At 34.8% G+C, this 22,033-nt stretch overlaps 2 protein-coding genes and 1 long non-coding RNA gene across 3 annotated transcripts; 1 reads left to right on the top strand and 2 right to left on the bottom strand.

Annotated features, from left to right (window-relative positions):
- Positions 1-5,756: 5,756 nt before the first annotated feature.
- Positions 5,757-7,124, bottom strand: LOC105333691 (uncharacterized). The gene is made up of 4 exons (XR_901000.4): positions 6,654-7,124; positions 6,405-6,528; positions 6,165-6,293; positions 5,757-6,039 (listed from the first exon to the last, which is right to left on the bottom strand). It is a non-coding gene; the product is annotated as an uncharacterized lncRNA (long non-coding RNA).
- Positions 7,125-14,139: 7,015 nt separating this feature from the next.
- LOC117692918 (uncharacterized) lies at positions 14,140-16,162 on the top strand. The gene is made up of 4 exons (XM_034482470.2): positions 14,140-14,414; positions 15,068-15,280; positions 15,369-15,617; positions 15,785-16,162. The coding sequence occupies exons 1-4, from the start codon at positions 14,340-14,342 to the stop codon at positions 16,046-16,048; spliced, it is 801 nt and encodes a 266-aa protein (XP_034338361.1). The 5' UTR covers positions 14,140-14,339; the 3' UTR covers positions 16,049-16,162.
- Positions 16,163-16,205: 43 nt separating this feature from the next.
- LOC136275541 (uncharacterized) lies at positions 16,206-18,770 on the bottom strand. Its single transcript, XM_066085035.1, has 6 exons — positions 18,681-18,770; positions 18,235-18,446; positions 17,654-17,675; positions 17,356-17,570; positions 17,067-17,231; positions 16,206-16,919 (listed from the first exon to the last, which is right to left on the bottom strand). The coding sequence occupies exons 1-6, from the start codon at positions 18,768-18,770 to the stop codon at positions 16,634-16,636; spliced, it is 990 nt and encodes a 329-aa protein (XP_065941107.1). The 3' UTR covers positions 16,206-16,633.
- Positions 18,771-22,033: the final 3,263 nt, after the last annotated feature.

The following is a 22,033-nucleotide window of genomic DNA, read 5'->3' as shown; positions in this document are numbered from 1 at the left end:
GAAGACCTTAATAAAAACAATAATGGGATTTCTCCCAAATGGAACGACTTATTCCCCAGTGGTTTTTTCCCAGTAGATTTTAGGAAGATAAAGCATCCTACCATTCTCTCAAGGGAATCGTAAATTTGGTTTTATTGTAGATACATGTTACATCATTTACGTTTTGAATCAAACAGGCAAAGCGTTCCGAGTGTCCAGTTTCTTAGCCGACGGTTGCTCACCTTTAAATGTTCCAGGAGAGACTACCTTACATTTCTTTTCTGTGATAGAAAACCTTGATGTTCATGTCCTTGCGGGAATTCCCTTCATGGAGTAAAGTGACTTTTCCTTCCGACCATATTAACATCCGGTGATGATTGGTGATAACACCAGTCACTGCTCTCCAAAAACACATCCGTCAATGTGACCCCAAATCTCATGTGCTCCGTATTGTAGCCTCCACAACCATTTGGCCTGGCGACTTCCTCGAAATAGACGTTCCGAAATCCGTACTTGATCGTGAGCTTGGCGCTGTTCCATAACTTAAACACACGAACTGTCGAATCCCTTCCTAGAATTCCAATTAACGCAAGCGCAATTGAAGTTTCATTCTAACTTTATTAGTCAGCCCGCTGACTAATAATTAAATGCACATACACGTTATTCACATATAGCGGTTAATAAGCTTAAAGTACGCAGTTGTCCGGTGAACACGGAACTCACCTTTCCTCTAAAAACGTTTGATAACTATAACCATTAGTTATTATAAGAACATTATAAACGTTATATTGATATTAATGCTGGCATTTAGTACCACGCCACAGTTTGCAATCTATAGTGTCATAATTTAGTACGACTCTTCAGAAAGAGTTAACTTTAGATGTTTGAATCACGAAATGTTAACTCGTGTCACGAATGGTTCGTAATAAGAAATTAGAAACGAATCCATTTTGATTATTGTAAATCAATATTCGTTATAAAAATTATATCTCATGCGATATTCGGTATTGAATAAAACTCGTCAATTATCTGTTTCCCAAGATAAATAGATATGTTTCATAGAGGCGTGTTCTGGTAGAAACTAATAACTACTACATCAATGCCGTTTGACAAACCATGCTGAAAATAATTCATAATATGAAAAATGAGACAGTTGACAGTGGGCGAATTTGATGCACTTTTACCTGTTTTAGTTATGGTTTAATTTTTGAAATTAGTTCGTGAACCAGTTTTTGGTATCAAGGCGGTTTACCTCAGTTAAACAACTGAGCAGTTACACAAGCAGTTTGCATAATCCATACAGATATGGCTTCTAAAAGGCACAAGCATGCAAGTGCATTTCTGATCATTAATACTGCAATTTTAGAAACAGACAAGGACTATGAAGACCAAGAAACTGGGGCTTGTTATGTAAATTACAAATGCAAACTTATGTCCGTGTCTCCTCAGCGTCGGATTAGAATACCTCATACACGGTCACCTAAAGATGCAGAGAACATCATTTCACAGTACTAAGAGAAAGAATACCGGTAACGAATATTTGCCAGAATCGAATAATTTTTAGAAAAATTATTGGTGAAAAACAAAGTTAGGTTTTAAAAAATCCAATCTAGGTAATTATAATACAGAAATAAATATTCCATCAGTGTGTGGAGTTGTTTGACCTTTGCTCGATTATTTACTATATTGTTTACAAATTAAAAAGGTGACCCAGATATGAACTGCCGGAAATGCAAGGCAGAAAAACCGGAAAGTGTGAAAACAATTAAACCTAACTATGAAAATAAGTTTGTTATTGACCCTGTTTTAGTGGATAATAAGTAATTATAATCCATTTATTAAGATAATGCATCATATCAAAAAATAATGAAGCTTTGAATAAAATTACGACTTCAAATAGAACCAAGTTTAGAATTGAACTAAGTGTCGGTTCATTGCGACAGAAGTATTAATTGGCTGGATATATTGATATATATTCGGGCAAAACAAGGACAAATGGCAACTTCTTATAATTTATTACTATTATAAAGTGTTTTCGTGAAATTTTAATTTCATAAAGTAACGCAAAATGAAAACTGTTTAAGTCCAGTTTCAATTTGACGGGAAAACGGTACGATAAAAATAACGAACATATTATTTGTTTAAATAACATATTTCCACAATTATTTTTCTCTCTGTAATTTTAAGTATACTGACAAGTACCTCTAGAGCAATTTTAAAATTAACCCGCCCCAAAATATTCGGAAAGAAGTGATAGATGGTGCTTGATTCGGTACTGGAAAACGTATTCGAAACTAGGAAAATGGAGGGGATGTTGAAATTACGATCTCCGTAATTCACCCTTTATAATTTTGGAAGTTTGTTACTACAGTTTAGAAGGACAAAGAAACGTGATTCAAACAAAAAGTAAAAACATTTGGAATTCTGATAATAATAGTAGCATGCACGACGAAACCGCATGCTGGTTCGTTACCAGTACAACGACTGTAGACGTATATTTCGCATGAACACAAGAGCAATTGCCAGGGTTTTTTAAATCAATATCAATAATCAAGAATTTAGAAAAACAGTTATTGCAATTGAAAAACAGTGAAAAGATTGAGTGCATCATTAAGATTGAGAGCATCATTACTGGACCAGGCTAACTCAGGGAATGGGGTTTTACCATTATAGTTTTAAAGAAACTGGATCTATAACTTAAACAAATGCAATCACTCTGCGGCTCACTTACTGTTTTTGCTAAGGCATTTCCTGGTGGCAGGGCATTTTGTCGTCGCTTTTATAATGCTACTATTGGCATAAAGAAATCACATTTTCTAATTAAAGTGACCCATGCAATTAAGGAGGATGCTAAAGTAACCTTTATTGATTGAAGGAGTGATCTTAGTGCAGTCTGAAGTTCAGAGCATTTATGGGTTGGGATGAAAATAGTTTGTGTAACAGTGTCTATACCCAAACCCAGGAAAGTTAGTTTGCTAGTAGGGTCCTCAGTTTTGCTAGAATTGATAGGTACATGTATACCGAACTGTTGACACACTGTTTGAAAAGACTCTGCCAACTGGGTACAATGAGATGTGTCCTTACTACCCGCAAACAGGAAGTCGTCAAGGTAATGAATAATGTTTGGACTATTGCAGTTCTTAGCTAGCACCCAGAGAAAGGAATTATGAGAATTTTTCTAATGTAGAGCATGCTATGGTACATCCAAAGGGCATGCACTGGTCAAAATAGTATTTACCTTCAATACACATGCCCAATAGACAGAAATCCGAAGGGTATATTGGCATTAAGCGAAAGGCATTTGACAGGTCCATTTTACATAACAATGTATCTTTACCCAAGAAACTGATCATAGTTTTTCTTGATCGAAGGATGCATATGAAACTGAACATAATGCGGGGTCAATGAAATCGTTGACACTGTTACCAGTAGGGGCAGACAGGTTTGTAATTAGTCTCCAATCTTTTTTAGGGAGAATACCTACAGGATTACATCTAAGATTGAACATCGGTAAATTGTTGAAAGGCCCTGCCATGCGACCAAGACTTTTTTCCTTATTGATAATAGCAAGTAGTTCAGCAATATGAACCTGGGCTGATTTCATATTCTTGGGTTTCAGAGGAAGCCTTAAACCAGTGTAATTTAAATAAAACCAGTAGGGAAACCAAGTGATAAGTATTCAGCAGTATTTTTGATAGGGTAATTATCCAAATAACTTTGCATAATTTCAATCTTAACTGGAGTTGAACCTAAGTCCCATAAACCTTTGTCTGCCTTGAAATGTTTGGGGTGGGCGCAGGAGTAGCTGGTGCAAGTTGGGACGAAAGGGAGAGTTGTTTGGTTGGTTTATTTGAGTGGTGGTATGTCGTGTGCTAGATGATTGCGATAAACAGCAATGTATGCGAGGATGATTTTTATGGCAGTACATGCACAAATGTTGGTAGAGACATGATGGTCTGCTACCAAGAGCCGTTGAAATTATAGTCGTAACATTTTGAGTTTGATTGAGTGTCATGGACTACAGCTGGATTGGACATATACATAAGCCATAGCTCAGCGTCTACCGAACCCCAAGTGATAGATGTGTTGGTGGAGATTTTTAGCCTAAACTGTTTATCATACTCCAACCAACTTGCATTTGGATTTCTGCTAGCCCCTAACCTGATAGTTTAAATGTACTTTAGGATGCCCTAAATGTCTGTAGGGTGTCTCAACAAATAAATGCTGGAAAAAATTATAAATGCATCAGTCCAAGAATCAACTGTTGTGATTTTCTTGGGATTTGTTTTTGGAGACATTGTTAACTGACCGTCGACAATTGAAAATTTTTGTATCAAGGTCGGTGTGCAAAAGTTTGGCTAGATCAATATAATCTTTGGAACAATTTTTTTCTTCAATGGATTGGGGAACAAAATTACCAATTGTCTGAAATGCTGATAAGGAGTGTTGGGTTTGTAGCAATAGCAGATGACAACATGCTGCTTGCGGGTACTGGAATTTGCTGATTGACGGGCGTGGAGATGGTGACATCTGGCACCGACATTTCCACTGGTTGTACAGGAGCCTCAGGGGTGGACAAAACAGGTTGTGGTTGTGGCTGAATTCTCGAACTACGTCCTAGTCTTGAGGCCGCTGGATTGGACGCCTCATATGGGGATGATGAATTCCTCTTTGACTCTCTTGCTTGCAACATTTTAGACGGAATGAACCTTAAGATTATAGGCAGTAATAAGATTTTTTTTTTCAAAGAAACCTCAAAGGGGCCTCAATAACTATAATAAAGTATAAAGTAAAGAGTACAACTCTACTGTTAATCAATTAAATTTATGAAAGATTAACATGAGCAACTCAGAAATAGTTTGGTATTAAGATTTAATCATATGATTTATGTTTTAAAGCCATCGAACAAGCATGGTGTCACATGGTTCTTATAACGATTTTCTGATTCTACATAAATGCACCCTAGATACCGCTAGTAGCGAGGATAAATGGAAAAGAACACTCACCGTTATGTTTCCTACAAAAAATAACTTATGAACGTTGTTGGTATTTGGCAATATTTAAGGAGGGATGGATCCTGATTGTTGGATATTTGGAATGATCGACTACCGCTTGAAGGTGAAAACCAAAAAGGAAGCTGACTGTTGCGTATGAACGATTGCGCGATGAACTAGGAACGATACTTCTAAATTATACATGTGAAACCAATATAGGTAATTGAGAGTTTTCTCTAAATTATACATGTGAAACCAATAGAGGTAATTGAGAGTTATCTCTAAATTATACATGTGAAACCAATAGAGGTAATTGAGAGTTATCTTTCTTGGATCAGCTAGTTTTCTATTCATTTCAATAACTGGACTTAACTCATATTGAGTTAAGTCTGATTATTTGATTCGAGATAATTATCCAAGCGTTTCTGTAAAGACCTGTAAAGAGTTTTCTTTAACAACTTGCAACACTGAAACCTCTATAATTGTTTTTATTATTAGGGTCGCCATTTTTGTGTAATGATGTAATGAGTGAAAGATTCCATTCCTTTGGCATCTTTCCATTTTGTAGCAAGATATTAAAAAGTTGGTTGATCTCTGGCGACTACGGTCAATAGACAGTACATGGTAACTATAATTATCTCAGGAATAACAAGGACATTCAATATAGAGGTGAATTAAAACCTTTATTAAGTTTAAAAAATACAACTAAAAACATCACTTTTAAAAGTAAAGACAGGATTGAATGTAAAAACGACAAAACAGTAAATACAATACTAATCCGAATTCGACGTACTTGTCCTGCCTGCTAGAAACCGTTTTTGAAAAAAAAAATACATGTATATATGACAAAAGTTGATCTAACTTTTGCAAAGTATTACAAATGGTATTTTTAAAAAAAAATGTACACACTATAAACTGATTGACACACCAACGATTAGTGTTCGTCCTGAAGTAGATTGTGAAGTTATGGATGTTGTCGATGCTGGTCAGATTCACCCACCAAGTGGTGATGAGCATTGAAAATCTCTTGTCTGGCGCTTATATGGAATCCCTATTTTGAATACCCCTTTAAAAATATATAAAATTAAATGAATCGTTTTTTAATGTAACAAGAACAAAATAAAAATTGAATACGTTTAATAAGTTAAATAAAGGGCATGTGTATTTTATTCTGTAAATCAAGTAATTTACCTAAACGTTGTGATGGTTGAGTCTTGCGCATCTGCGAATGATGTAGAATCTGTTACTGCCGGGGGCCAGTTATCATGTGCAGGAGAGTACGATGGGGATAGACTTGATTCACTCGTACATCTACAGTAGCTAAAACATTAAAGATACATGCAAATATAAATATTTGAAAGCGTGTGTTTGAAGAAATTTATTGGTTTTTTTTTTAAATTCGCTAAAACTTTTGACCTTATTATGACACACCTCACAGCCTAAGCGTGTGAAGTTATGGATGGTGTTGATGCTGGTCAGATTCACCCACCAAGTGGTGATGAGCATTGAAAATCTCTTGTCTGGCTCTTATATGGAATCCCTATTTTGAATACCCCTTTAAAAATATATAAAATTAAATGAATCCTTGTTTAATGTAACAAGAACAAAATAAAAATTGAATACGTTTAATAAGTTAAATAAAGGGCATGTGTATTTTATTCTGTAAATCAAGTAATTTACCTAAACGTTGTGATGGTTGAGTCTTGCGCATCTGCGAATGATGTAGAATCTGTTACTGCCGGGGGCTAGTTATCATGTGCAGGAGAGTACGATGGGGATAGATTTGATTCACTCGTACATCTACAGTAGCTAAAACATTAAAGATACATGCAAATATAAATATTTGAAAGCGTGTGTTTGAAGAAATTTATTGGGTTTTTTTTAAATTCGCTAAAACTTTTGACCTTATTATGACACACCTCACAGCCTACTCAATATTCAGGGTCATGAACCCTTGGGAGCATTCATTATTGTCCCCAAGAGAGACAACTCTTGAAAAACGTGCATTGACTATAGTCCGTTTCTTAATCTTATTAAAATGAATAAATTAAAGTTTTCAAAGTATTTTAATTATAAATAATACATAATTTAAGATTTAGACGTCATTTTTCATATGAAAGGTAATTAAAACTCCATACCATTTAAACAATAAAAAGGTTGCAGAAGGCCTATTTGTATCTGGTTGAATATAATGAAAATAAATTAATGACCCTGTATACATCATTTTAAGAAAAAAAGGTAATAAACATGCTGTTCAAGAAACTAAAGTGATATATTATAGGAATTAATATGATACACTGTACAGCAATTTTAATCATATATTGGATTTGTTTCCAAACATTGGAATAAAGGCCAAACAAACGTTTATATCTTATTTAGATTAAATAATATTCTTTAAAATTATTAATATTTGTATTTGATGGTTAAAACTGAATATTTTTTGTCAATATTTCTTCTGTTCATGAACAAGACCTATACATTTATCAGACACTTTTATATATATTACGTCCATTTCCCATTGTAACTAAGTATGTTTGTTCTGTTTGTATACAAAAGAGTATATTTAAAAAACCTTGTATAAAATAGTTAGGCTAAATTTCAATTAAAAAAAAAGCTGTTTCCAAAAATGTTAAATGTATATGAATATGTTATATAAAAACATATGTTAGATATATGGGTAGGAAAAATACAAAATAAGTGCACTCGATAAAAAGTTTGCTGGTATTTTTTATGTAAACTCTTATTGTTGAAACAATCCATCTAGTAACATTTTAAGTTATGTTACATTTTAAGTTATGTAACATTTTAAGTTATGTAACATAAATAAGAATGTTATGAATGATGTGTATAGAACATATTCTTCTGTGGTTGGCTCCATAAATCTTGAGAAGATGGTGTGAGTTGGTAAAAAGGCAGAATAAGGTTCCATCCTCATGCATTCCATTCAAGAAATATTCATTTATGGCATGGTCTGGAAACTAAAATAGAATAAACATAAAGTGTTAAGAGAATTACATGTAATTTTTGCAAAAAAATCAAATACTTATATGTATATATTCAATGCAGTTATTTCAAGAATGTGCTATTACAAACAATGTAATCTTTTCTAATATTGTATATATTACATCATTTTGCCACTTATTCTAAACCCAGCTGACAGTTTCTTTTTGCTATATATACAGCGTCAAAAGATGTGCATGTACTTTCAGTAATTTTAAAACCCATAAAAAACATTTCAGTCCTACAAAACATTTGAAATTTGTTAAATGATTTTACAAATGAAATATGCACTAATATACCAGTAATTCACAAGTGATATATACATTTTAAACAGTACAATGTATCACTTATATGACGAAATCAGGAATCCTGGCTCAATCAATTCTGCATGCACATGATATATGTATTGAATGTGTAACTTCAATGGTGTAACTTCAAAGATATTTAGATTTCCAGTGGACAGAAAGATATTAAATACATTGAACAAAGATCAAAGTCATAAACACTTATGTAACATATGAATGTCTATATGAGTTTCAACTATCAACATTCTATATACTGTAGTACACCAAAATAAGATTGCGTCAATAACAAAAACTAATCAAAAAAACGTATTTCCGGCATACAAAATTCATGAGATTTCTGTAAATCCCATTTTCTCATAGAGTGTAAAACACATCTCGTTAAGTTAATAATATTTTCAAACTCCTGGTATTCCTTTCAGAGGTTCCCACCACTTAAAATACAGATAATCATGCAGATTTGCATCAAGGTGCCCATACAAACCTTTCCCTTTTGCTTCAGCAGACTTGACTGGGTCATTAGCAATATCAAATTGACAATATTTTCTATATTCCTGATCTTCAGATCACCTGCAGGCCACAGGTAAACCTGTAGATTAGAAGAAAACAGATACACTAGCTATCATTACAAAGCTAAATGCTGTCATTATCAAAACAAAAGGGTGTGTCCTAGATTACACTTTTTTTATGGGCACATGCAGTATCTGAGACATGGTCAAAACACTTTTTTCCAAGTTGCCCATGGCTTTTTGCGCATCTCGACACACATCATGTACTGTACGTCTGGGGTCTTTTGGATAGTCAGGTATATAAGGAAATACATGCGTATGTCCTTTATATCTCTTTGCAGTCTCTCCTTGTTGTAAGAATTTCCAACAAGAAAAGGATCTATTATATTGTACACCATTACATAATAGACATTTAGCTGGAAGATCTGCTGTGCCAAAATAGTAAATAAGCTTTGCATATAAATGTTCAAAGAGATGGTGCAAAACACTGAATTCCCTCATGTAGCCTTTTAAAACAGTCCAGAAATGGATAGAAGTAGGTTCCCATATTAGGTTTATGGGGGCCAAACCAGAGTCCTGCAATGGTCATATGCTCTTTTAGCATTCATAGTTTGTACCGTAATTTATTTATCACCATGAATAATGGCCATATCGACACTTTACTGCTCTTGAAGACTGGCGCTCCATCAGTGTTGAATGTGAAAGAAATATTAAAAATATTCTCTGGTTCTGATAGAGGTCCATCGTTCTCCCAATATGATTTGTAGAGACTCCCATCATTCACATCTTCATATATATATTCCATCTATGCTCTGTCTTTGAAAACGATGTTGCAGTTTTTCATAAAAACCAGTCTGTGCATATAAGTTTTTAGTTAACTCTCTAATGCTGATGATTTTACATAGCCTAAACAACGTGGGGAGTAGAAATGTTTGACCATTGGATTTCTTAGATTTGTGAAAGGGTTCTTGTAGTCATACAAACTGGTGCAAAGTGTGTGGCCTTTAGGTATTCCATCACTGCTTAAGCTGTGTTTCATGATGAAGGATGTGAATAACAGCATAAATGTTCCCAGTTAAATTGGAGCTTTGGGGTACAGGGGTTGGTCTTCATCTTCATCATTTTTTTTCTCTCACCAACAAAACACGCATCGCCAAAGTGTAGTTCTGCATCTGAGTTGAACATTGATTCCATGGTGTCCTCAAAATCCATCTCGTCCAAATCCGAGTCAGAATAATACAAATCATTGCCCACTTGTGCTTGGGGTGTTATTTCCTCAAAGTCTTCTTCCTTATTGCGTGGAACCTCGTCGTAGATAACTGTTTCTTCTGTATATTAAGGCAAAACCTGCTAAGATTCGAGAGAATATCGCGTTAGTGACATGCACCAGAGACATAAATAACAGCACGTCAGAAGTACCTAAAATATCCTACTTTTCTTATGATTAAAGATTTTGTAACAACTGTAAATTGAGTATTGAAGGATAATTAATGATATACACTAACGGATCATCAAAAGTTTCTATCAAATGATAATAACTGTTCCGGATTTCCGATGGCGCAGATATTATGATGTAAATTTAGACCACCAAAGAGTTAAAAAAAACACGCTTCTTCCATTTTATTCGGAAACTTTTTTATTAACATCAAAGTGAAAACCCGTCCGGTAAAACATTCAATATCCGGAGATCTGGTCTGATAGAAAAAGACTGTCGTACAGAACATCCCCGCCGATTGCAATCTAATTAAAACTAGACGTTCTGAATCCGCTACCGCTTCTCAAACATCTAACAACATTCCATGCAGGGTCACGTCAGTGTGACTTTTCAGTTAACCAATGAAATCACTTGTTCCGACTCTTTGGGTGAGTGCTCGGAACTTCTCGACTTTTTTATCGGCATACGTAGATGACCGAGGTGTTCAAAACGAAAGAAAACAATAATGGCGCAGTACATGACACCGACGAAAACTTGTGTTCTCGGTGATGCCTGCATTATATGCGGATTTTTGTTTGTGCAGTTCGAAAAGACAACTGATGGGACTGATATAATTCACAAGTTTTATCAAAATAAACTTAAACTTAATTCAGAAAAGGTGGATTGTATTCGAAAAGTTACCGAAAAATCGGACCTTGATCTCGAAGGGAGTAATGCTGGGGTCTGTAGAAAATGCTTTAGATCTGTGGAATCAATAATTAAAGCAGACGAGAAGAACAAAGCTGCCAAACAAAGACTCATCCAAAGCTTAGATCAGGTCTGTAAAACACAGTTTTTAGTTATTCCCTCTCCAAGGCGGAAAGCGATCACAAAGAGAATGCTCCGCAGTCCAAATGGTCCAGATCAACCTAGCAGCCGACGGGCAAACCCCCTTGCAAGAGGGGCCTATGTATAACCTGTTAAAATTGCCCCATTTTGTGATTTGGAGAGTTAAAGAAAAATTGCACCACAGCCTAAGGTAATCTCTCTCTTCCTCTCTCTTTCTCTTTCTCTCTAAATTTTTAGGCTTATCGTGCTTATTACCGGTAATCAAATTTGGTCATTTTTGAATTTCTTTTAAACAGATCCTGACTGAAACTGGTGGAAATGAAGAAAACTCTGGTATGTATATGTGTATATCATGATTTTATGATTATAAGAATAAAACTCTGCTTTTCTGTGTGCTAAATGTGACACAAAGTATTGTACATGAAAATAGAGGTCATAAGATATCATAAATTAGCTATGCACATGTATATCAGTACAAAAGTTAGACTGAGTTTTAAAATTCTGGGTTTTTTTTTAAGTGAAATACATTTATGTATTGCATATGGGCATGTGATGTCTGCAGCTGAAAAAAATATGATTGAATTTCAAATAAGAGATATTTATGATGATTAGAAGATATTTCTATTGCACTTATAAATGCTATGATGTAATTGTGACAGAACCAGTTCCTAAATCCTCTAAGAGGGCCTTATTCTCGAGCACAATGACATCAAACCAGTGTTGTATAGATGGGGAAGTTGAGGTGCAATGCTACAAATCTAAGATTTTTTTTTTATTTTTTTGTTGGTTTCGGTTAATCTAAGATTACATCTGTTTGAATGTCATGTAGAAATGTAGGGAAACGGTTGATCATTCATTCAACATTAATACCCATGTGTTAATATGCTTTGAGTACCGGTATATGCCATGATAAAATAAATACTTATTGGTTTCAATGTCAATACATAAATACACCCTTAAACTTTTAGATTATTTATGTATTTGGTCAATCATTTTCCACCTACTTCAATTTAATGTACCGGTATTTGATTCATGTAGACAATTTCTTTTTATTTTACAAAAGACTTCTAAAGTTGTTTTTAAAAGTTTTCCTATCACAGAAGTCTTTGGAAAACTTTAAATCTTACACTTTTACTTGTAATATCAGTAAAAATTGTTGAGGCTGAAAAGTTTTCCATGCGACGTATCAGTGTAGCTGATGGAAGTTCTTATTTTAATAAGATTGTTTGTAATTCTAAAAATAAAAGTGAACTGTCCATCCATATTATTCTAGGCCAAGGGGAAATAGATTTGAGACTTAATTCCTTTGGTTGGATTTCATCATATATATATCAAATGCATGCTGGTTTGAATTGTTTATCTTGTTCAATGTTCATTCCAAAATAACCCATTCATGTATTGTGAGTGCTGTTACATAAAGGACAATAAAAATCACAATTTATAATTAATTGTTTACAATTTTGTTTCTAATTGCACATCGGTATCAAAGCATTTACAATAATTTGAAGGGTTTTTTTGGGGATTTTTGTGTTCCAAATGTTTGCAATTGTTAGAATGTTGTTAGTTTGCTTATCTGTTCCAGTTATTTCACTTTGATTACTTCAAGAATTTCCTGTATGCTCCTTTCCTGTTACAATTTTACAGGATTAGCAAGATTTGGTAAGATTGTTTTTATAAAACTAAGATATGTGGATGTGGATTAAATCAATTTATCTGCTTAAGGTGGGTCCCTACTCAGGATTTTTGTGGTTAAAGGAAGGATTTTTTTCCTGTTACAATTTTACAGGATTAGCAAGATTTGGTAAGATTGTTTTTATAAAACTAAGATATGTGGATGTGGATTAAATCAATTTATCTGCTTAAGGTGGGTCCCTACTCAGGATTTTTGTGGTTAAAGGAAGGATTTTATTCCTGTTACAATTTTACAGGATTAGCAAGATTTGGTAAGATTGTTTTTATTAAACTAAGATATGTGGATGTGGATTAAATCAATTTATCTGCTTAAGGTGGGTCCCTACTCAGGATTTTTGTGGTTAAAGGAAGGATTTTATTCCTGTTACAATTTTACAGGATTAGCAAGATTTGGTAAGATTGTTTTTATAAAACTAAGATATGTGGATGTGGATTAAATCAATTTATCTGCTTAAGGTGGGTCCCTACTCAGGATTTTTGTGGTTTAAGGAAGGATTTTATTCCTGTTACAATTTTACAGGATTAGCAAGATTTGGTAAGATTGTTTTTATTAAACTAAGATATGTGGATGTGGATTAAATCAATTTATCTGCTTAAGGTGGGTCCCTACTCAGGATTTTTGTGGTTTAAGGAAGGATTTTATTCCTGTTACAATTTTACAGGATTAGCAAGATTTGGTAAGATTGTTTTTATAAAACTAAGATATGTGGATGTGGATCAAATCAATTTATCTGCTTAAGGTGGGTCCCTACTCAGGATTTTTGTGGTTAAAGGAAGGATTTTATTCATTAATCAAGTAGAATAATAACTTATGTAACTTATGTAATAAAAAAGCCCATAAAATACATGTCTTAACTATTTACTTTTATCACTAGAGTCTCCAAAAGATGCATACCCCCTTCTTCAAACGCATGGAGGTATTTATAGTATAAATATTTTTGTTTTTAATGCAATAGGCTAGCACTTAAATATCATCAGCATGAGTGCATAATAATTGTTAGACTGCTCATCTTCAGGAGACCGTTTAACGGATGAAAGAGTGCAGTCAGCACAGGAAGCAATGAAAAATGCTGAAACTCCATTGGATAGATTAGAGGGTTTTATATCCAAAATCGAAGATTTCCATCGCATGATGAACTTTTTAGAGGTAAGAATTGTTTACTGTCTGTTGAATCATTTTTGTTCATGGGGGTTTGTGAGTAGCCAAAATTTCTTGGTTTGTGGTGATGTAATTTCTTTGGTACAAGAAGTTTAATCATGATAATATTAATAAATATTGAAACAAGGGTTACCCTCAAAAGCCACAAACATTGGTTCCCCCATGAACAATGATGATTCCACTGTATATGCATAATTTGAAATATTATACTTCAATTAATTGAATGTGTTTCATTGAGAAGCTTTAAAGGGATATTAAAGCTCAAATCAATACAATTTTTAGTGCCCAAAAGCATTACATACGTTTTTCCTTACGTATAACAATAACAAAAATTGACAATTTTAAGGTTAAAACACATAACTTATTTCGATATATTATAGTTTTAAGTGTAAATAAAACCAATCTGGTTTACGTAATTAACTACCGTCGTTAGTTCCGAAGATGCTTCGTCGCGCGCGCGCTGCTGACAACGAAGATTACCGAATGTCTGCAAGCATGGACACCGATGACGAAAATGTGAGTTTTAAAAAGTTTTTTGAATGAAACATTGTATAAAAACATCTGTAATGTAAGTAGGCAATATATGTGATACAATAAACATTCAGTGAAGCGGTAAATAAAATTTAATTGCTTAGAAAACGGGTCTTGTGTTTCTCACCCTTCAAAGGGGCCCAAAACGGGGAAACTGTAATATAAAACAATACGATAATTTGACCACAAGTACCTGAATTTTTATCAATCAGTCGCTCAATAAGCCAAACATAAAAAAATCGTACCTCCTCTATAAATATATAAATACATAAAAATAAATATATATATGAGGTAGAGTTTTATTTATATTGGGCTTATTGTTGAGCAACTGATCGATATAAATTCAGGTGCCTGTGATTTGACATGCATCATTTATGCATTACCTGACTCATTGGTTATGGCGAAATATTTGAATACATATTGTATCAGTCTGTATGAAAAAAGTGAATTGATAAATTGAAGCATATTAAAACAACTTGTATATTTTTGTAGATTTGACTTGACACAAGGCCTAATTTTTTTTTATAACTAACATTTTAGTTTTGATATCCCATAAAAAGAATATTGTAATCCCGTTGACTGATTATTAGGCCTATATCATATAAAAATTAAAATAAACAATGGCATGGATGTTGCAGACATCTGAAGAGGAACATATAAGATGTGATGTAGATAGAGTGGTACGGGGGCAGGGAGGCAGAGGTCAAAGAAGAGTAAGGAGAGCAGGACGCATGACCAGAGGTAGAGGGTTGACAACGCGTCGAAGTCGTGGACGTGGTGGACAAGATCAGACCCCCAACAGAGCTGAAATAGCAGCAACTGCCAGAGTAGAAAGATCCACAGAATTGAAGGCAAGGTATTTATAATAATGACACCAGTGTAAGTAAATCAACAAATTATTGGAATCATACATAGACATGATTGTGGGTTCATTTGCAGGAGCGCATTAATAACCTTCCAGAAGAAAACGTGCGAGAGCTGCTCTTTGATGTCACCAAAAAGTATCCAGCTTTAGTGTTTGATATTCTTGAGGCAGGAAGCAGGACTAGGGTGCAGCAAGGATATCACCCATCGCCCGACCAGGGAAGCCCAAACTGGTGTTCCTGCAGGAATTGCAGAGAAATGCCAACCGAAGCAGAACGGCTATGCTGTGGACAATTGCCAGAGAACTGCTTCTCCAGGATCCGAGTAATTTGATTCTCAATACTACATGTGTAATGTATTGTGCACAAGATACTTAATTTTTCAGTCAAATTTTAGCCTGGAAATTTAATCATCCTTGATATTTACCGCAGTCTATAACATGGTACCCTATTTAAATTCTTAAGCTGATCAGTTTTAATTGTGCTTTGTAGGATTTTGACCTTGTAGTTCTAGATGAGTTGATCCTTCATGTTGCCAGAACATATAGGCAAGATGTCCTGGCAGTTCCAAATGACAACGATTGGAACAGGGGTAACCGTCATACTGCCTACAGGCAATACATTCTCTGGCAGCATGGCCGACTTGGTGCTGGGAATCGTCGAGTGATTCCAAGCTGTTGCGTGTGGAGGATTAGAGATACTTTTCCTGATCCTTTTGGACAATATTCAGGGTTTGTGCATGGCAGACTAGCATAGCAGTCCCTACCAACTCCAGACTTTTAAAATCTCATTGCACTGATGTTTGTATATGAAATATGTGTAACAGTATATCAATTAGAGATTAAAACTCATACATCTTTTAAAATTTAACAGTCTGTTATTTAATTCTTCTTTTTTCTGCTTTTGTTCAAACATACATGTACATGGATTCATTTATGTTTCAAGTGACATATAAAGTACATACTCAGCATAGAATGATAATATTGTTTTGTAAGAATTTGTATCCAGTCCTTTAGCATGCATTGTATTATACAACAAGATATCTGTGAGCTAATGCTCACTATCAATACCCCCGCTCTAATGTGAATATGCAAAATAAACAAAGTTGTCATTTAACAGGAAGTTGACGTCCGATTGGTACAAAAAAATATCCCACCATATGGCATGCCTAAACAAACAATAATTTAAAATTTCAAGCATCTGTGATAAATGCTTGCTGAGAAAAATGCGACAGAAATTTTTGTTACGGACACAGATGGAAGGAAAGACGGACAGACTGACGGACACAGGTAAAACAGTATACCCCTTTCTCCTTCAGAGCAGGGGTATAATAAAATAACTTCAAGAGTCCCATGAATAGTCTAATGTTTTGTCTGGATCTTCAAATCGTGACTTCCTCTCCTTCACAAGTTGTGCAGTTGGGGGAGGAGGAATGCGGGCCAGAGTCTTCGATATTCTTCTTGGATCATCTGCTTCCAAAACAACATTTCCACTCATTCCTTCTTCATCATCTAATCTTCTTCGGACAATCTTTTCAACCAGAGATTGGATGTAATTATAAGTTTTATCCTCCTTCAATTCGTGGACGGACCATATTCCACTTTTCTTGTTGAAGGATCTCTGATACCTGTAATAGTTTAACGATTCTCAACTACATTATAATATATTATGGTATTTAATCTAAATTGTCGAAAGAGCTTGTTAATATAGAGTTCTCAGTACATGTACTATGTAAATATTACAAATGTCCTAAAACCAATGATTGGATACAGACCTAACACTTCCATCCTTGTTAATCTTTGTCTCCCTTTCCAAATGCCCGTTGTGATCCAAGGCTGCAAGTCTATTTCGTGCCCTGTACGTGGGTGGACCGTACGAGTATCTTGTAGAGGCATACACCAAAATCAAATTTTGAAAGTTTTCAAGCTCAGCAGTACTCCTAAAGAAGAGAAAAATAGAACAAAGATGTGTCATGTAAGTTGAACATTGCATTCATAAAAGTTTGAACACTATACATTTACATACATGTAAATCTAACATGCTTAACATTTAACATGTTTTACCTGCAGTTTAAATAGTAGTGTATCTGATTTAAGCGTCTCTTATCCATGACAACATGGCGTAAAGCAATGTGAGCAGGGGAATCCTTTTTCAGCCATCCCTTCGTTCTTTCCTCAGTCAGGGGACCATGCTGACAGGCATTTATGCCATTGTCACTGTAGGAGAGAATCCACTCATGCTCATCAGTGACATGGTGAAGCAATCCAAACCATATGCCCTGAAAAACATTGACAAAAAAATAATATATTTATACATAAACTTGTAGCAGTGGATAGTTGACCAAGTAAAGAAGAAACTTACTATGAACGTCTCATATGTATCGCTACATATGACTTAATTTTAGTACTCGGTTACTTGGACGTTTTTCCGATCGAGTAAAAGTGTAAATAAATATGAACAAGTACATTGATAACTGTAAAACCTTGGTCTTCAGTTCTTTTGAAATATTTCCAGACCTTTGAAGTCGGTGGCAGCATTTTAGGTCTGTTCATATTCTCTACTGTGTGCTATCTAATTTATATAATAGACTATATCAACGATGTTCAGTGAAAACAAATCATTAAAGTAAGCCAAAAATAAGGATAGAAGACAGCCAAAGGTGAGAAAAGCTAGGTAACGGGTGCTTGGTCACGATAATTACTATATAAACACTGCCACAGGTGATAACGGTCATTTAATTACATGTAACATATTGAGAGGCGTAGGAAATCCTAATTACTGTACGTACAAGTGCAATGGACATTTTCAGTTTTAAAACCGATGCTTTAATGCATTATTATATAAACTTAGAAATATTAAAAAAATATACATCCGAGTAACCGAGTACCGATTTTAGTATTCGATACTCGGACGTTCGATCGAGTACCCGGTTAACCGGGTACTCGTTGACATCCCTATCATTAACAGATCTTGTAAACACTTTTCTGTCTTGTCCTGTGCGAACGTCTACTTTGCGGATTTTGCCGTCGTCACTTGCATAAGCTCTTACAATGATCCCGACTGGCCAATCATTCCGGTGTAGTGCTTTGTCTCGCAGGAGAACCACATCGCCTTCCTTGAGATGTTCACGGTCCTGTTGCCATTTTCTGCGACACTGTAGAGTTGGAAGGTATTCATTTTTCCAGCGTACCAAGAATTGGTCAGCATGGTACTGGATACACTTCCACTGTTTCTTGTACAGATCCTTAGGACAGAAGCTGTCTAACTAGAAGCACTGCACGGATTTATTGGTTTTCATTGTAAGCGGAGTTGCTGGTGTCAGTGGCAATGGTAGCTCTGGATCGGGTGACACTGGCACCAAGGGTCTCGAATTCATGACTGACATTACTTCCGCCATCAGTGTGGTGAGCACCTCATGGGTCAAACGTATAACATCCAGGAGAAGAGAATCCAGAATTCGACGTGCTACACCGATCATCCTCTCCCACACTCCACCCAATTTTTCTATGTCCAAGGGCCATCACTCTGTCGAAAATGGCTCGATCGTACCCAATATCGAACTTGACCTAGATATTATCATGATAAACCTGTATACCAAATTTCATTTCAATATGTTTATCCTCTGCGAAGAAAATGAGCGGAAATTGCAAATAACTGGAATTTTTCTACGTCCAAGGGGCATAACTCTGTTGAAAATGGCTCGATCGTACTCAATATCAAACTTGACCTAGATATTATCATGATAAACCTGTATACCAAATTGCATTTCAAAATGTTCATCCGAGCGGAAACTGTTGGTGGAACGACCGACCGACAGACAACAGCAAAGCATAATGCCCACCCTTCTTAGAAGGGGGGGGAGCATAAAAAGTGTCGACGCAAATTCAAAATGAAAGTCTTATATGCCACAGGCTCGAACGGAAAACTAAAACAAATTGCAAAGCAGTTTGGGAGAAAAAAGAGGATAGTTACGAACTATCACGGTTACTTTAAATATGTGCACGTGTACAACAACATAAAAGGAACGAAATATCCTAGGGTAACCCTTGGAATAGATGAATTGAAGCAGCGAATAGTGTCAGCCATTTGAACATGGCGGATTGTTTTTTTAAAGGAAATGGTATATATATATATATAGAGAGAGAGAGAGAGAGAGAGAGTGAAGAAGTGGAGAGAAGTGGCTTTTCAATAAATGATAATGAAATATTTACATGTATAGATTGAGGGTTATAAAATTTAGTGTTACATAAAACGAGATAGAATGTTAAAGCTGCTTAGTCCGATTTTATATCAAATTTTATGCACGCCTTTAAACGATGGCTATGCTTAGTATATGTATAATAATAGACATTGCAGTAGTTTTACCCGTCAATTATGCCAAATTTCAATGAAGAAAAATACGTACAAAATTTGCTAACAAAACAAACGACATTAAAAGGTACCGCGTTATTTCGCCTCATGTTAAATTTCACCCCTGGACGACGAGACGGGTGTGGTTGTATTTCGACTTTGAATTTGCTTTAAATAAAGGTCGAAATGATCAGACAAATTACAAATAAACGTGTACGTTTTGCTCGCTAATATTCCAAAGTCTGCTTTCTTTACAATCGATGCATAGCATGCGGGTTGAATAACCCCAATCATTCGGGGGACGAAACCAAGCGGTTTCCTTTTCTAAACATTCCCGTGATGCATTTTGGTTTGTTTTTTCGTTTGCCCAAAGAGAAATTATTATTTACTTTGAATATTTCTAACTTTAAAAAGGAAAATTGATAGTGTAATTACAAAAAAATCGGACCAAGCAGCTTTAAAGTAATATAATTAAGACTATTACTTACTTGCACTTAATCTCTCTCTGGTAGTATCAGGTGGAGTCCTTGCCAGAATGCGTGTGGTTCTGAAGGTTGTGCTAGCAGACCATAGAGTTGTTTTTGACAAAGTTATCTTACCAGTTCCTTCATTAAAAAAAGAGCTAACAAGTTAAAGCCATATGAAAGCAATTAAAAATGTGCACAAAAAGCAGTGGGGGAAACTGTAATAAAAAAAATTAGGGTTGTAATTCTCTGTTGTGTCTAAAATTATGAAAATTCTTAGAGGAGATTGAGACACTCAGAAAATTGCCATTATATGTTCATTCTTATTATATTATATTTCTGTACACTTCTCTTTATTCAGTATATCTTGATCAATCAATAATAATAATATTATCTTTGTAATAAAAATAAATGTGATTTGTATAAAATATTGTAACTTAGATATAATAGCTGTTATTACTACTACTATTACTCTTATTATTATTATCACTATTATAATAATAATTATTATTATTATACATTTGTTACTACAAATACATTTGAATATTGCTTTTGTAACAGTACTTTTGTAAATAAATATCTAAAAAAAAATAGGTATGGTTTACATGTACTATCAATGGTCTTCGTGCATATGCATATATGCTTTTCATTAATTTGAACTCATTAAACTGAACTGATCTTTAATTACTTGAATTCATGACAGTTCTGTTTCATTATATTCAAGATGTATGTAAAGCAGTGGATTTTTTTTATATTTCGAAGTTGTCGATTTGCAATACAAAAGCGTTGTTTTAGCAGGTTTAAACAGTGTGCATTATTTACAGATTTAACTAGCTTGCATTTGTCATACCTATGATACCCCCGCAATCGAAGTTTGTGGGGTATATAGAAATCACCTTTCCGTCCGCCCGTCTGTGTCTGCAAAATTTGTGTCCGGTCCATATCTTTCTTATGGTGAAACATTGAAAGTTCTTGCATCACACAAGGATTGCTTATGACCCAAGAGTGTGTGATGACCTTGAACTAAGGTCATCCGGGCAAGGTCGAGGTCACTGGTAGAAAAGGTGCAAACTGATGGAAAAACATTGGCAGTCCTTACTTCACAGAAAAGATTGCTTATGACCTAAGGGTGTGTCATGACCTCGACCCAAGGTCAGTTGGGCATCATCGAAGCTTAAGGATTACGAGTTCCTGCAACCTTGGATCAAGAGCCTGTGTAATCATCTTTCAAACTCCAAGTGGTCACGGGCAATTGATGCTGGAAAAGTTGCAGTCTGTCTGCAATCATGTGCAGAACATTCATGAACATGATGGAGAAAGTTTTGAGTTTTGTAACCATTGACCTAGAAAGACGTGAACGAAAAAAGAAATGGTTAAGAAGGCAAGTATTACTAAGCAATTAAACTATAATTTGAATTAATAAAAAAATTAATATTTGTCATTTTCTTTAAAGGAAGCATAGCATGTGTTGAGTTAGAGGAGCTTACGATATCCAAACAAATGCAGAAAGACATCCCAAAACTTTCTACAGGAGCCCAAACAGCTAGTTTTGAAAGATTTCATTTCGTAATCAATCATTTTATCCCGAAGATGTGTTATTTTTCATACCATGGAGTGTTAAGCAGGTAAAAAAAGGTGAACACGCTAAAATAAAAATAACTATTACTTGTTGATATTCAAACAATAAATCATTAATATAATGTTAGATTTAAACTTGCTGCCGTGCATTACAATGAAAATGGGATGAGAGATCAAGCAGTTAATAAAGATGGACAACCACAGTATAACATAGTGTACCCAGAGTTCAAGAAGGGTGGATATATATACAGTGCGAGAAGTGATACATGTAATTGGTTGTACATATAGTATGTAACGATTAGATTATTCGTATTTATTGTTGATCATATTTCATAAAAACATATCACCA

Source organism: Magallana gigas, chromosome 1 (genome assembly GCF_963853765.1).
Source record: "Magallana gigas chromosome 1, xbMagGiga1.1, whole genome shotgun sequence".
Taxonomy (NCBI): domain Eukaryota; kingdom Metazoa; phylum Mollusca; class Bivalvia; order Ostreida; family Ostreidae; genus Magallana; species Magallana gigas.
The sequence above is the reverse complement of the archived record's forward strand: the minus strand, read 5'-3'. Positions and strand labels throughout refer to the sequence as shown.